General features: G+C 40.9%; 1 protein-coding gene across 4 annotated transcripts in view; it reads left to right on the plus strand.

The window, feature by feature from the left end:
* Positions 1-15,524, plus strand: part of LOC149932466 (neural cell adhesion molecule 2-like) — a 93,237-nt gene that overhangs the window by 72,128 nt on the left and 5,585 nt on the right. For all 4 annotated transcript variants that reach the window (XM_090155390.1, XM_090155391.1, XM_090155392.1 and 1 more), the window contains 4 exons: positions 2,815-2,937; positions 8,885-8,915; positions 9,930-10,024; positions 10,474-10,568. In XM_090155390.1, coding sequence (XP_090011516.1) covers positions 2,815-2,937; positions 8,885-8,915; positions 9,930-10,024; positions 10,474-10,568 — 344 coding nt within the window. The remainder of the gene's footprint in view (positions 1-2,814; positions 2,938-8,884; positions 8,916-9,929; positions 10,025-10,473; positions 10,569-15,524) is intronic.

The raw sequence follows: 15,524 nt of genomic DNA on the forward strand, positions 1-15,524 counted from the left end.
CGTTCATTTCACTGTTCAGAAAGGAACCAACCTTGCACGGAGATTAACATAAAAAGTGATTGTTCATCCAATCAGAGCTCAGTAATAACGGTGGAAAAATTGAAATAATTTTTTATCCACCTCTGATTGGTTATAGTATTTCGATGGTTCTAAAGGTCGCCACTACCTAGAGTCAGCGCTGATGAGGCATAAGGCTATATGCCTGCTATGAACTTTTTGAGCGGAACGAAATGAAAAAATGTAAACGACACGCGCGAAAATTTAAAGTCTCTGTTGAGAAGTCTGAACGGTATAAGAAATCGAAAGAACCGACACGATCGACGCAAACGTAATATTTTCACATAGTCTGAACGCAGCTTTAAAGCTCGCAAGTCGCAAGCGAATTTTGAGCGCGCACGTATGCATCGTTTCAAAAACCATTGAAGGGGACTCACTGTTCCCGATATTTTGACACGGTAGGAGTGGCTTAAATCATAAAGGCTTACTGAGGTTCATCAGCCACTTTGAAGCGCCTCAAAAATTCTGTTCAACTATCACTGCGAGTTGGGGCTTAAGAGACAGTACGTGCGAGAAAGTTAGGTTAGGCCTTAGATCATCAAATTTGATTAAAACTCAGCTTACTGATTATTTTTACTTAACACAATGGTTAATTACCATAACTTAAACTTTTAAAGGCCCAATTTTAAAAATAAAAGGTCTAAAACTGACTAAGACTAATCATTTAACCGACAAAAACATCACAAAATTGAACGTGAACGCTCTAGCTTCTCTATGAAACTACGCCGGAAATCGACTTCAGCGACGCCAAGTTTGTCCACATTGAACTAAAATTAACCGTGATTTTACTTTTCCCAGTATCACGGTCAATTTGACACTCGCGCAATAGCGGCCAACCCATTCGTTGAAGTTTATATGTTAACCTACGAACAAATATATTTCTCTGCTCTGAGCGCCCCTAGCGGAAAATTATTTTTAGAATAGTTTTTGCATTGAAGCCAATATAAAAACGAGCGTGGCGCTGAACGCCGATAGTTTATAGCATGGTTTATAGTGAGAAAATCCTTGTTCATGGAATTTCGGCGTATAGGCTGGCCACTATCGCGCGAGTGTCAAAGTTGGCCGTGCCAGTATTGAAGCGCGCTTTTTAAAGCCTAAACAGCGAGTCCTTTTAGATTATTGGTCCATGCAAAAACCAAGTTCGTGCTCGAGCAAGCGAAGCGTGTGTGAAACTAGGTAGCCGGCTTTACTTTCTCGGGCAGTCGGAGTCTCCGATTCTTCGAAAATGACGCCACAGCTTGTCTTTAAATGAAATTCAATATTAAGCCGACTGCTTAAGTGACATATCGCTTGTCGAGAATGGCACCCGCGGCCTTATTATCTCATTTGACATTATAAGAAGACACTTTCTTACGACGGGGCGCGATTGCACCTGGCCCTCGTTCTAATTTATTTGGCGGCCGTGTCGTCTAATAACTTTCACCTCGGCGGAGGCCCGGATGGCCGGGTATAGAAATTAGGTAGCCAAGGATTCGGCTTTTATTCCGGGGAGCGCCATTCAATAAGACCTCGGGGGAGAGGCAAAGGCCAGCGAGAAAACCCAACCGAGTAATTAGACCGAACGTGGCCAAAGAATACATACTAAGTAGCGGTTGTAGGAGAGGGGTCGTGGAAAACCGAAATACTTCTAATTACGAAAGAAAAGAACTCGGGGTAAAAGACACGGAACGAAGAGAGGGGTTAAATATACAGAAAGGTCGCGACGGCCGCGGGAATAGCCCGTCCAGAGTGGGATGGTGTAGTATTTATAGCTCCCGATGGTGAGACTGGACTAGGCTTGTTCCGTCTCATTACACTAATGGAGCCCGGAGAAACCGACTAAAACATAGGTGGCTTTCGGCCTCGCACGCCAGTCCACTATCAAAGAGTATAAATCTTCGTTCGGCGTCCTAAACAGCTCCAAGCCGGCTTCTCCCCGCAAAATTTAAACCCTCCGCGGGTCCCCGGGGCCGATATTTCAAGTAAATACTCCAGTTTCTAACTTTGTTTCCGAAAATAATTGGAAATAAGACGACGGCCGCGTCGGATATAAATGGAGTCTCTTATTGATATAATTTGAAAAGGACAAATTTAACGTCACACGAAAGACGCCAGGCGAGACGATTTGGGCCAGTAATGTAAAAATATTATTAAAAGACCCCCCCCCCCCCCGGTGGATATAATATCCAAGTACATTTAGACGGAGAAGCCAAAATCCCATTACGGGGATCGATCCCTCCGGGGATTGAAAAATATGTTTATCTTATAGCTCATTAGAAAGGATGGCCAAAAGGAAACGCGCGTTCCTAATTCCGAGTTAATTACTTCTTTCTTAATTAACTCTTCTTTCAAACGCGAGCGATGTTTAAAAAGTATCCTCGCGATCTATGAACGGCGAATGGTGAGAGTAAAAAAAAAAGGAGAAAAAATGGGGAACCTAACTCGGCGTGCTGTAATTAGACATTTTTCCCAGCTGTGACGACGGCGTTTCCTATTCCTTCCGAAAGAGGGAGCCACCCCGCCGTTCTCCCTTTAGCTAATAAAAGTCATGACCCTCGTCTCGTACGTGTTTAGCGTTTTAAAATACATTCTGCCCCGATAAATCCGAGTTTCCGGTTCCGCGATAATCTCATTCCCCGCAGATGGAAAAAGGCTCAAAGTTGAGCGCGTCCCCGAAAGTATAACGCGGCACGGACGGATATAAGATCCCGCCGCCAGCGCCGATATTAAAAACGCGACGAAATATGATTAGTATATTAATTTTCCACTCCGTTTTAGGGGAAACTCCGGCAATTTTGGTGAGTCCCGTGCTGGCAGTATTACTCGGAATTGTGGGATTATTGGTGTTTTTGGCCATTATCATCATACTCATTATGAAGAAAAGGGCCCAAGAAGAAGCTGGTAAGTCATTTTTGTTCGAAATCCAGCGCTATAGCGTTATTGGAAACCGATTAGGTCAAAATTAGACTAAGCGCCTGTAGAAGTGTTCCAACCGTTTCGCTTCGGTGCTCGGCCGAAAGCTGATCACCAGTAAATTACTAACAAATAAATGATTTTGGGAATACCAAAAATGCTCCCCCCAGCTATTGAATGATGGTAATATATTTGTTTATATAAAATTATTTAGCTCATGGTTTCTCAATTTAGCAAAGAACGTAAATTTTGCACTTAGAATTAATGATTTGAATTTACCGGTAAAAATAAAAACGGTAAATTTACCATTAACTTTTTATTTAATCAAAATAATGGTTTGATATCACAATAATTATTTAAATAATATTTTAGTTGTACCATAGCCTTAGGTTACATTAAACTTAGAAATACATTTAAATGTATCGAACGTAAAATCACAGTGACGGCATTTCGGAGTCTTTAACAGGAAAATGATTTGGTATGTAAAATGTAATTGTTTCTTCTTTTATTTGAAGTTAAACAAAATATTTTTGGGTGTTTTTTGCTTTATGAAAGTAATTGGTAAATTTACCGGTAAAACCACTCGGTAAATTTACCGTAATTTTACCATTTCCGGTAAATTTACCTCGGTAAATTTACCGGCTCACATCTCTACTTAGAATACGTTGACACGGTGCAACATGTTTTTATCAAACAACAAGTAGAATTATTAATCGAATTTACAGCGCCATTAAAGGATTCGTCTTTAGGTTAAAGAAAGTTCATTTTTGAAATTACTTTGATATTATATAGGTAATCTACCAATATATTATTCATTGCGTAAAGAAGGGGCTTGAATTTACGGCGTATACGAAAATAAATAATTTAAAGGTATAGGGTTCCTTTACGAAGTTTGAAAACCGAGAAATATTTAAAAAGGGGGGAGGGGCGAAAACGTTAGTCACGAACGCGATAATACTAAAATATTTCATTCCCAACAGCACCCCGAAGGTATTTAGAGAAGTCGGTAGAATATTAATAAGAAACAAATAGGCCATTTGAAAATCCACGGAAGTAACCGTAACAAAATAAAGAGAAGAATGTTTTTGGGGGCATTCCGTAAGGTTATGATCCACAACAACTAGACTAACGTACCGCAACAGTCTGTTTGTGGATAAATTGTTGGCATATTGTCTTTCTTTTGGCAGGATGTTTTTTGATCATTCGAGGCGCGTTCCGCAAAATCTCCCTCCGACTGCTTTTCGCTCGCTCTCTTTCTTCATATCCAATACCGAGATGTTTAGTTGTTTTTATATAGCACGAGTCGCGCGTAACCTACGCTCCTCGGGAATTACACTTTTGCCAGCCCTACGACTCTGGCTCTTCTTTCTTTCGTTCCGCGGACGCTTTTGATTGCGCCAAAGGGATAAGAGAGCGAGAGAGAGAAAGTGACTTGGGCGCGGGCAATTACGTTTATAAAGAAGAACGAGGCAAGCAAATAAATTTCCAGCGAAGGGAACTGAATTTGGAAACGCCTCGTCGCTACGTGAGGTGCTCACGACGACCAGGATACCCTGGCGTCCTCGGCTAATGTAATAAAAGCGTTCGGGTTATTTTATATGCCAAAGCGAGTAAAAGGCCGACGGCCAAATTCCATTTTGGACCATCCGGGCTTAGCCACTTTTTTCCACTTTTTTTTATTTTGCTAATTCCCGCTCCACTTTCCCGAAAACTCCTATATTTTATACCGGCGCGAAAAAACCCTCTCCAAGCGCATTTACGACGTTAACTGAATAACAAACAATTTTAAGTTAGATTAAAAAAGGTAGCTTTTACGATAGCCGTTTCTATAGGTAACGTTGTCCGTGGAAGCCGTAGGCTAGATCTATAACCAATTTTACCTGCAAATGAAATTTCCGTAAGTTTAAAATGATCAAATTAAGTTATCGTATCACTTTGCAATCTAATAGATTTTTACTTAAAGTAAAAAAGGCCCCAAAACATTTATACGGTAGATTTTTTTAACAAAATTTAAGGAGATCATTAGGCTTTTGTTAAGTTTAGAGGGGGGGGGGATTTATTATTCTAAACGAATATACAGGAAGTCGTTTTAAAGCGAATTTCGTCTCCGGAGTCCTTTTTCCATTAGTCCGTTGAAACGTTCGCGGCCGAGTAACCTCCGGGCACGAGATCCCGAGAATACGGAAATACGTTAAAAAGCGCGTGACTTAAGCGCCAAATACCCCGACAAGCGAAAGACAGCTCCTATACGGCCGGATGAAAAATTCTAAATTTAGAAATTCCGAGCGTGTACAAATTACTTTAAATTGAAGAAACGTCTCGAGCGATTTTTGTTTGTTAATCAAATCTGGCGGTCGCGGCGGCCGTCTCGAAAACGCCCCCCCCCCCTCGTTTGTTGTGTCAAGGAAAATATCCGGCGAGGAAACAGAAACACGGCGGCGGAGACGAACGGGAGACTTATCGACTGAAGGATATAACAAACTCGGAGATTTTGAGTTGAATTCTCAGCGGGAACTCCATTCTTTCCTTGTCTTTTCGCTTTTCTTTTAAGGGCGAGCGGAGAAGAAAGCGGCGGGCGGTGGAACTGCCGCGAGATGTCCCGCGGCTAGTACGCCTCAGGAGAAATTAAGTCAGCCGAGAGTGCGTTTGTCAGGAACGCGATTTTTCCTTCCCCGCCGCGTCCCTTACTTTTAGCCAGTATTTCCTAAAGATTTCGTCCCTCCCCCGTTCCAAGTTTCTTCATCTCGCTCTTGTTTTTACGCGCTCAAAGTCCTCTCGACGCTCCACCGAAAGAAGAGCGAGTGCGAGGAAGGCTTTCCCGTACATACATCTCCCTTCTTTACCCGGGCGTTTTTCTCTTTTTCCGCCCGCGTCTACGGACTTCTAGGGGGAAAGACAAATTTGGCGCTACTGGTTGGAAGGCCCGACCGAAGAGCGAAAGAAAAAAGTATAGGGAAGCGGCGAACCCCTTTAGACGAAGCTGGACATTAGCGAATACTCCAGCGTCCCATCGCTGCCGCGGGCACTTACGGATAAAATATATCCGACCCTCCTCACCCTCCCTGACAAGTAACTCTGCCAACTGCGAGTAGTTAATGATTCGAGCCGCGGGATTATGATACCCCTTTTCCTCTCTCTAAGATTTACTTCCGCTAAATCGGCCCCGGATCGAAGACGCGGACTGTACCCGCGCCCCAGTACCCTTCCATACGACGTTAGGTAATCACCGAATCGACTATAGATAGATAGAGAGAAAGCGCTAGAAAAAAATAAGGGCAAGCGCCAAAGCCAAATCGGGCGGAAAAATTATTTCATATTTATTTATAAGATATCGCCTTGGCCGGGGATCCCCCAAATTTCATTTCTGCGAGTTTTTCGATTGATTTGGAACTAAAGCCACTGAACGTGTGATTAATTCCCAACACGATCGCTCCACGAGTCCGCGTAGGCGGACAGCGACATCGCAAAAATTAAATCTATGCTTGTTATATTATTCCGGCTTTCTAGAAATTGAAAGAGACGACGAAGTATTATAGGTTGAAAATTTCCGGAAAAGGACTAGGATTAAAACGGTTTCGATCGTGGTTAATGAAGAGGATAATTGGGCGGTTGGACACGCCTGATCGCGACATACGACTTAAAATAAAAAGAGAAACCGCGTTGACTAGTATAAACTAACGCCTGTCGAGCGTAGCAAAATAAAGGTTTTAGACTAATTGAATTTTACTCGCGTAAAAGGCGCGAATATTCCCATCAACGATTGGGCGGATCCGTCGTTTTCACTTTACGTCCTCGCTCGCCACCAGGGAACGATAAAACTCTAGCGGTAGCCGCCCCGCCCCTTTTCGACAAAATAATGATAACAATAAAAAAAGGTTAAAATTATTTGTCCCCGTTCTTACCGGAACAGCAAAACGTACTTATCGATAAATTTCAAACCCTTACTTTTATCGAATACAGCTATAGAGGGCGTGGGAAAGGCTAAGGTAAAGTTTCGCGCTCAAAAAACTATAATTACATATTGGGGAGAGCCAAACAAAATGTACGGCACGAAAGACCAATTTTTTTGCCGTATCCATAAACAGTGTAAGAGGCTGGAAATATAAAATATGGGAATTGCTCCAAATGGAAAAGCGTCAAAAGTGGCTGCGATAAAGAGAGAGGGAGCGCGAGGAGATCTAAATATAAAGCGGTCGATTTAAATCATTTTTACATTTGTCGCTAGAAATTCCACTTTTTCCATTTCCAAGTCACGACCAATAAGAAGAATAAAAGTGTCCCAATAAATTTCGCTTCCCATGATGAGTACGGCTGACGTAAAAAACCCGAAACTATAGCCTAGATCCGCGAGAGAGAAAGGAAGGAAATTTGACTCTGCATATTTTATTGTATTCAACTTGTTAACCGCTTGACTTCTCGTCGACACGGACATTTTTTACTCTCTTTTTTAGCCGGAATGGAAAGTCAAACGAAATTACACGGTCGACGATAACAAAAAGTACATTCGTGGGGCGCGTCACCCCACCCGTCCTCGGCCCACCCTCTTCAGTAACGATTCTACGTATTTGACGAAGCGGAAAGCTGAAATGACGCCAAGACTTCAATATCGATTGCCGGCCAAGAACTTTAAACCTATTTTATTCCTCTTCCAAGGCGCTAACGTTAAAAAGTTCACCCGTTTTTATTCGTTTTGCATGTTCTTCTTCGCGAAAGTTAAAATACCCACCTTAACGCTAACCCGTTTGTCAAAGTACGAAGCGAAATGAAAAGAACTTAGAACTCCGCAACGCGTACGCGAACGGAGACCGAAAGCGTCCATAATAATCAAACGGATACGGTAAGAAATTGTCGATGATCGTTGTTCGAGGGAGATGGGATGGATCGGAGTGAAAACAGTCATCATCGTTGGTTAGAAGCGAAAGAGCTTCTTTTTTTCGACAGTATAAAAAATGCGGGGAGCGCCCGAGTCGGAAATAAAAATGTTTCCCCTTTACCGGTATAAGAGGGAGTTGGGGCTATATATACCCCGCACTACGGATCCATCTCGTTCCTCTTAAAGTCCCGAGTCGACCTTACAAATCACTTAAAACATTTACTTCAATGGTCTCTGGAAAGCGAAATGGAAAATATCGATTCCTCGTTTCCCCTTTCTCGATGGATGCGGCGAATCACCTTTCGCGAGAATTCGGAAAAGGTTACGGTCCTTTTACTTTCAACGGGAGAGGGTAACTCGGAGCCAGGCTATCACGACCCCAGCCCGCGGGGTGCCTAAGCCTATAAGTTTTCGTCTTTAAAAAAAGACCTGGGATTTCTTACTTCAAAGAGAGGAATCGAGGTGCGCCGGGGTCTCCGCTATAAGAATCCAAGTCTGGCCGGAGCCGCGCCCCCGAATGTACACTGCGCCGTAAACGAGAACTGACGAGCGAAAAAAAGACTATAGGTTTTAAAAGAATTTTTTTTCATCTGTTCAAACGTCCCACGAGCCGACTAAAATCAAGAAAGATTTCGGCGATTCCCAAATCGGACTTGAACTTAAGGAGCGGTATTGCTCCTTGGGATACTATGTACTTTGTAAATTTAATGAGTAATGAAATTCCATTTTGGGTATCATTCATTTTATTAATTGTATCTCGATAAGGTAGTGTTTGTTATGCGGTTTATATTTGTTGAAAACTTGTATAACCACAAGGGTTGCTTAAATAGACGATCTTTAGCAAAATTTGGATCTCGACCTCAAAAAATTTAGTTATCGACTTGGAAGATGTTAAAATGTTGATATTTAAATTTGGTTAATTGCGCTGTTCACTTTCGTAAAACGGCAGTGTGACGCTTGTATATTTATATTTATTAAGCGTACAAAAACACTTCGGACCATATTAAGTTTAGAATATCTAGGATTAAAAATCAACCGACTAATTATGTTTCTTAATTTCAGATGAAGCATCAGAACAAGCCAGCTCAGAGAAGTAAGAAAATAACTATTTCTGTTTTCTATTATAAGGTCTTTTTGTTTAAATGTTGCCCGCTCCAGGGGGCCGGGGCAATGCTCCTCCCTAACGTGCTGAATTACATTTATTCGAGCCATCGAGCAGAATCCGGGGCCTCCTGAAATGAAATCCTGGGTGCGCCATTGCCTTTTACTACGCTTTCAATCGCTCTTATACTTCAAAGACTAATACCATAAGTCTATAATATTGTTCCAAAGTTTGTCACTTTGAGGACTATTTTACTGAGAGCTAGTTACGAAGTGACGTCATCACAAGAAGAAAATCTCCCCTAGCAAGTCTACGTGTGACGCGTTAGCAAACGGACGCAAATCGGCGATGAAGCCCGTAATGCAGTCTGTTTTGTGAAAAGCTCTCAGTAAAACTTATGTAACAATATTATACACTTATGGTAATATTAATATCCTGAGCAATATCACAAAAAGTTGGTCAAGCGTGGCCACTTCCATAATATAGACTATTACAATTACCAATCTATTATACAGGGTGTTTCAAAAGGTTATGCAGCAATTTGAAGTAGCTGTAGGGGGCGAGTTGAGAAGTATGCCGGTTTTTTTTCCATTTTCCTACGACGAGTTAAAAGAGTGGCCTACCAGCCCCTGGAAGTAGGCTGCCACAAGCGCCAAACCAAGCAGCAGGGACTTTAAATACTGTTTAAGTTTACTTCTGTACGCACAGTACGCTGGTTACCTCGATTTGTTTACAGAGTCCTTCTTTTACCTATCACACGAACCCAAACCTTAATGTTCGCATTTCCCTGCTGCTTGGTTTTGGGCTTGTTGCAGCCTACTTCCAGGGGCTAGTAGGCCACACTTTGAAGCTCTCTGGCGCTCTTTTAACTTATCGTAGGAAAATGGGAAAAAACCGGCATACTTCTCAACTCAACCCCTACAACTCCTTAACATTTTTGCATAACCTTTTGAAACACCCTGTATTAAAAACCACTTACAAAATCTCGTGTTTTTGGTCGTTAAGGTTACAAGGCCCTCTGACGGTGGAGAAAGAAATGCGGATGGACGGCGGAGACGATAGATGTCCGGACATAATTCCTCCCAATAATTACATCACCGGTAAATACACCATTCCCGTTTCAGTTACCTTTTATCCCACCAAAGCGAAGTAATTTATAAACAAGAATTCAGCTTTGGGACGAAGACGGGGGACACGCTCAATGAAAACCGACCCTGGGGCCTTCTTAAAAAGAGTTCGAAAGACTAGCGTAGAGCTCTTCCGTATTTATAGGTGTAATGGTGTACGCTTTATAACGAAAAAGGGAGATCGGCGTCACGGATGATGTCTCGCCTTCTTGTTATTACCCACCACAATATCCAAGAGCGCCTTTTTTATGATTGCTCCCAGATTTTATTGCATTTTTTTAAGCATAGAATATAGCGGGTAAAAAAGAAGACCTTTACCTACGCGTACACGTATTTGCGGAGAGAAGGCCACTCGCGTAATTTGGAAATTTATTTATTTCCTCTATCCTTTTTTTTCCAAAAATATTTTCCTGCGAGCGCAGCGGTAGCGGATGGAAGAATCTACGAAAATCTACGCTCCGAGAAGGAACCAACGTACGAGAATATAATAAAGAGAGTTCACTTTAAGACAAAAGAGGTATGTTGCTTTCTCTGCCAATTCAATCCATCTCCGAGTGAGTCCAGCCCACCTCCGCGTCTCCCTCCTTCGGAATCATCCGCTTTCATCCCATCAACTACTTTTTTCTCTCTCTTCGGGAGAGAGTGGCCGCCCGAGCTCGACTCTCGCCGTTTTTCATCCCTAATATCTTTACAGAGCGCGGTGGCGCGTGCAGTTTTAATCTACTGGCCGGAGCCGGGCTACGATATGAGCCGACGGAGAAAAGGGGTATTAGTAAAGCAGCGCCTCGAATCCAAAGGGAAGAAAGCGGGGGCCGCTTTTAATTCAATTTCGGGCTTTTGCGGCGGCAAATTGAAAGTGGCGCGCCCGAAACGCTTTTCCGAAATTAGACGAGAGGGTTCGCTCAAAGCCTGCCCGCGTCTCCTTCTAATCCCTTACTCTCATTGCCCCGCCAACTCCGTTCGTCGCCGTACCCCCTTTATCCTATACTTTTTAATTTTGAATCTCCCGGCCTGTAATTGGCGAAATTAAGGGGCGGCGGCGACGCCTTTTTAACTTTTGTAAACAATGAACCGGAACGATTTCGCTTTCGCTTGTCTTCATTTGAAACATTTGGCAGACATTTTTCCGAACTGGAAATTAGCTCGAACGAAATTTACCTAGAGTATGTGTACAAATTTCGTTTTAAATGAAATTTTTGGGGCAAACATCCAAGTAAGCATTTTTTGACATATTGCTATATTAACAACACTTTTGCTATTAACTGTGGCATATTAGAGTGACTATCATTACACCCTTAAACGAGCGCGAGATTAATTACACCATCTTATTTATGAAATCACATTTTTTAATATTCTTTTCACACGAGCCAACTTTTAAAATCAAAATGCTGAGTCAGTAAATTTTTTTATCTCGCGTACTTTTTTGGTGGATCAACTCATCGAACTTTTATTCACACGAACCAACTAGTTGACTCAACTCCAGTTGACTCATCTATTTGGACGAAAAAGTTGGCTCGTGTGAAAAGGCCTTTACTTTAACTAAGTCCGATATTTAAATTTATTTTCGTACGCAACATTGTAATTTAAAACTACAACATTGGGGTCGTAAGTTCAATACGATCCAGATTAGTGTAAACAGACTTTTTAATGGGTCGACGTAATCGAGTGACCGTCACCATTACTCTTACGATTACTCGACCCTCAGCGGGGTCCAACTGGGAAACTAGTTCCTCGATTGAGGCCATCTCCCCGGTACAGTGTTACAGATAAGAGCGGAAGCGCTGACTTGATAATGAAATTAAAGGGACATCAATTTTTCCCGAAGTAAATCCCCGAGCAATAAAGATAACTAACGGCTTTATAATTTCCCCCCAGATGCTAAAAATCTAAAAATCAAGAATAGCATTAACAGACCGGTGTTAAGCCGAGACAGGATTTATAGAGACGGACAAAAATGGGTTCTTTCCCGATGAAAACGAATATAGGATACTCCACCCTCGCGCGTTTTATCTCTTCTTAATTCGTTTAAAACAAGCGCGATGAGAGGGTTGAAATGGACCCTGCGCGGCCCGCCACCAACAGGGAAGTAGGAAAGGGAGTTTTTTGCAAAAGGGGTGCCGAAAAATTAGATAAGATTACGCGTTTAGCTTTCCACGCGACGCCAGTTGCCGAAATCCCCTTCACAGATAAGACGCGAGGGACCATTCTCGAGTTATAACCCCTTTTCTTAGAAACTGCGCTGTAAACTGCAACTACGTAACGAAAGTACTGATCTTTCGCTACAGTTTTAAAATAAGGAGTACGGAAGATAAGGCGAGATGAGTTAGGAAATTGCATTCACGTCGTCAAAGAAATAATGGGGAGGATCTTACGGGAGCGATTATACCTATTTTCTTATCAGTTTCAGAAAGCCCGAAAGAACTAATTACCATCGCTATAGCGAGGAAAAACTAATTAAGAAAATGTAGAAGGGGCAATTTATGACGCGCTCAAATAATTAATGGTCACTTTCCGAAGAATTTCTAGAGATAAACTTAGATTAGCTCTTTTTCTAAAAAAATGGGTAGAAAAAATGAGGGCGGAAACGAATGACATCACCTATTCCTGCTATCGTAGGAAAAGATAAATTGCGTTGCTTTGATTGCTTAGGCTTGAAAGTGGCTACCTTGCGCGAAAAGAAATGACTTCATTAGGTCCATGTGTTTAGCTTTTCCGTTATCTAGACCTTAGCGAAACTTCCTCAAATTACCTTTTCCCCAACAGTGGCTTAGCCAGTAGTTAGGATTGGGGAAGTAACACACCTAACTAAATAAAAATTATGAAAAAATGTATTCAAATACTGGCCTAGAAAAAACCACATTTCCAGGTTCAGCAAAATAATGTAAAAATTACATTTTTTGCTTCAATTAACCGCTCATTTAATGCTACGCGCAATAATTAAGTTAAATTTTATCCTCTCAGCAAGAGGAACCTGGGTTTGATCTCGGCTTGTGTTTTATCACTAAAATCAGTGCCAAAGTTTCTATTGCACGATATTTTTTTAAGAATCCATGTGGATTTCAAAATGTCACCGTACAAGCTTTTGGGCTTGAAAAATAGCTAACAGTCTTTTTCTGTGTCTCAAGCTAACAATTTGTTAACCCTATTGGAAAGTCAGATAGTTCAGTGACAATTTTTGCTAACTTGCCGTGATTTCCAGAGTAAATGCGTATAGTCATGGATTAGTTCTCAGCACAGAGCCACCTAGTGTTTGACTTCCGCCAAAGCCCTAATCTCCAGTTTCCGATAGATTAGCGAACGTCGGAAATTTCAAATTGAATTATTGAGTGACATTTAGGCCTAAGGTTTTCAATTCAAATGTAATAGGATAAATAGGTATATCATATTAAGTAGAAATGAAAGAATTAACAAATTAAGAAGAAACACAAATACTTTCGAGAGGCTTAAGCGTTTCCAAGGGCGACAGGCCTTGTCATTTATTGGTTTGACTCTTCACAGACTTCACCGAGACACATTTTACTGAGTGATATTATTTTTGGCATACCTAGTCTTTAAAATAATTACGTTTTTGTTAAAAAATATTTCTATAAACTGCTAAACTAGCCGATCCACGTAAAATCACAAATCTAAAAAAAACATATTTCCGGGAAAAAAAAGAGACTGAAGAATGATACTTTTAACGAGCTGTTATTGGCCAAAATTATAGACATAAGTCATACACCAAGAATGATAACATACTAACCATTTCAATTGCAAGTCCATGTTGGAACTGGGTGATAGTGTCGGTGTCGAAAAAAGGGTCGGTCAAAAAAAATCCTTCAGTGTCATTCTTAAGTGCTTTTGTTACTTATATGCTTGTACTAACAAACACGGTTCATACAGACCTGGAAAACCTTGAAATATCAGGGAAATTCCAATTTTTTTGTAAAAATCAGGGAAATTTAATAGTTTAAAAGTCAATAATGACCTTTTAATGAAAAAATTGTTTAAGTTAGCAATGACATGGAGTGTTACACTAGGTAAGTGTTTGCGACGTAACCTCCAGGTTTTATCTTATTATCTTTCACCTGGAAAAATCACTAAAATATCATAGAAATCGGTTTGCCCCAGGTTGTATGAACCATGGAAAATAAATACTGTACTAAAAAACTATAAATTTATAAAAAAATAACGTTTCAAAAAGGTTTCAAAAAGACCAAATTAATAAAGTTAAACGTATATAAGGACAAAATAAAATCTTTCAACATTAAGGACAATTTTTAATAGCGACAAAAACCTTATATAAACCAAATATTTACGGTTTTTGCTATTTGAGGTATATTAGTCTTGGCCGAACTTATCAAAGAAATTAGGAAAGCGTCCAGGAAGTAGCTATTTAAATAACATTGTCAAAGTCCAAAACGATATTCAAGGTTTTACGAAAGAGACCAATCTAATTTGGGGCTATTAATTAATTATCTCGGTGAAAGCTTTGAAATTCTAAAGCGTTGCAATTGGGAAAAATAAATTAGGGCTTCTTTAAAATACGCGCGAAAAGACGAAGCGAAGCTCCTTAATTTCGCTAATTAATTAATCAACGCGCTTAATTAAATTTTGAGCTCAAATCGTAATAGGATAAAGAAAGGGTTTCGACAGACTTAATTTGACAAACATCGAATCCTTACCTGATAATACTACGGTAAGTAGCCGATATTAAATTAGCTCTAGATAGAACGTTCCCGGTGGCGAAAGAAAATTCAGGAGGAATTGGATTTAATTACGACGCGCGCTAATAAAATATGAAGATTGGGGAGCCGTAATCTTCTCGTTTTGGACGCCGACGATCCATCTCAATTTCGGGGGTTGAATAATAAAAAATGCCGTTTCGAAGATTTCACGGACCATTTCTTAAATGCCTCTTCAAATCGTTCCCCGTTGGCCCTTCATTGATAGTCAGCTGACACGCTATTGACCGGCTGAGATCGCGCCGAAATATTTTATCCCGATAATCGTCTGTATGAGATAATCTGGCTTTTACACGTCAATATAATAACGTCCAACAAGGCAATGTGGGTTCTATATTGTTGCTGATATAATAAGGCGCTATAAAGCGGCGTACTAAGCCTTAAATCTATTTGGCGTTATCTGATACATCGACCAAGTTTCATAACAGCGTCGACTAAATATTTCGCCAGTTAACGAGCCTCTTTCCTGCAATATAGCCACGTTCGCACTAACGAGAAGACTAAGTCTACCCCAGGTGATAATCACCGATTTTGTTAAAACTAGGTGGGTATATAGACCTTATGGTAACATTAAATTTCACCAAGGGAAAAGTTGCAATGGACATTAGTTTTGCCATGGCAACCGAAAATGTTTTTGAAAACACAGTTCGTATATTTTATTATTGAAAATAACATGGGAATCTGAGCGCTTCTAAGGGTCCCCCCTGTGAAAATTTTCAAAACCAAAAAAATAGATCAAAATTGACAAA

This window comes from Leiobunum rupestre, chromosome 8, assembly GCF_980474605.1.
Source record: "Leiobunum rupestre chromosome 8, qqLeiRupe1.1.hap1, whole genome shotgun sequence".
Classification (NCBI taxonomy): Eukaryota; Metazoa; Arthropoda; class Arachnida; order Opiliones; family Sclerosomatidae; genus Leiobunum; species Leiobunum rupestre.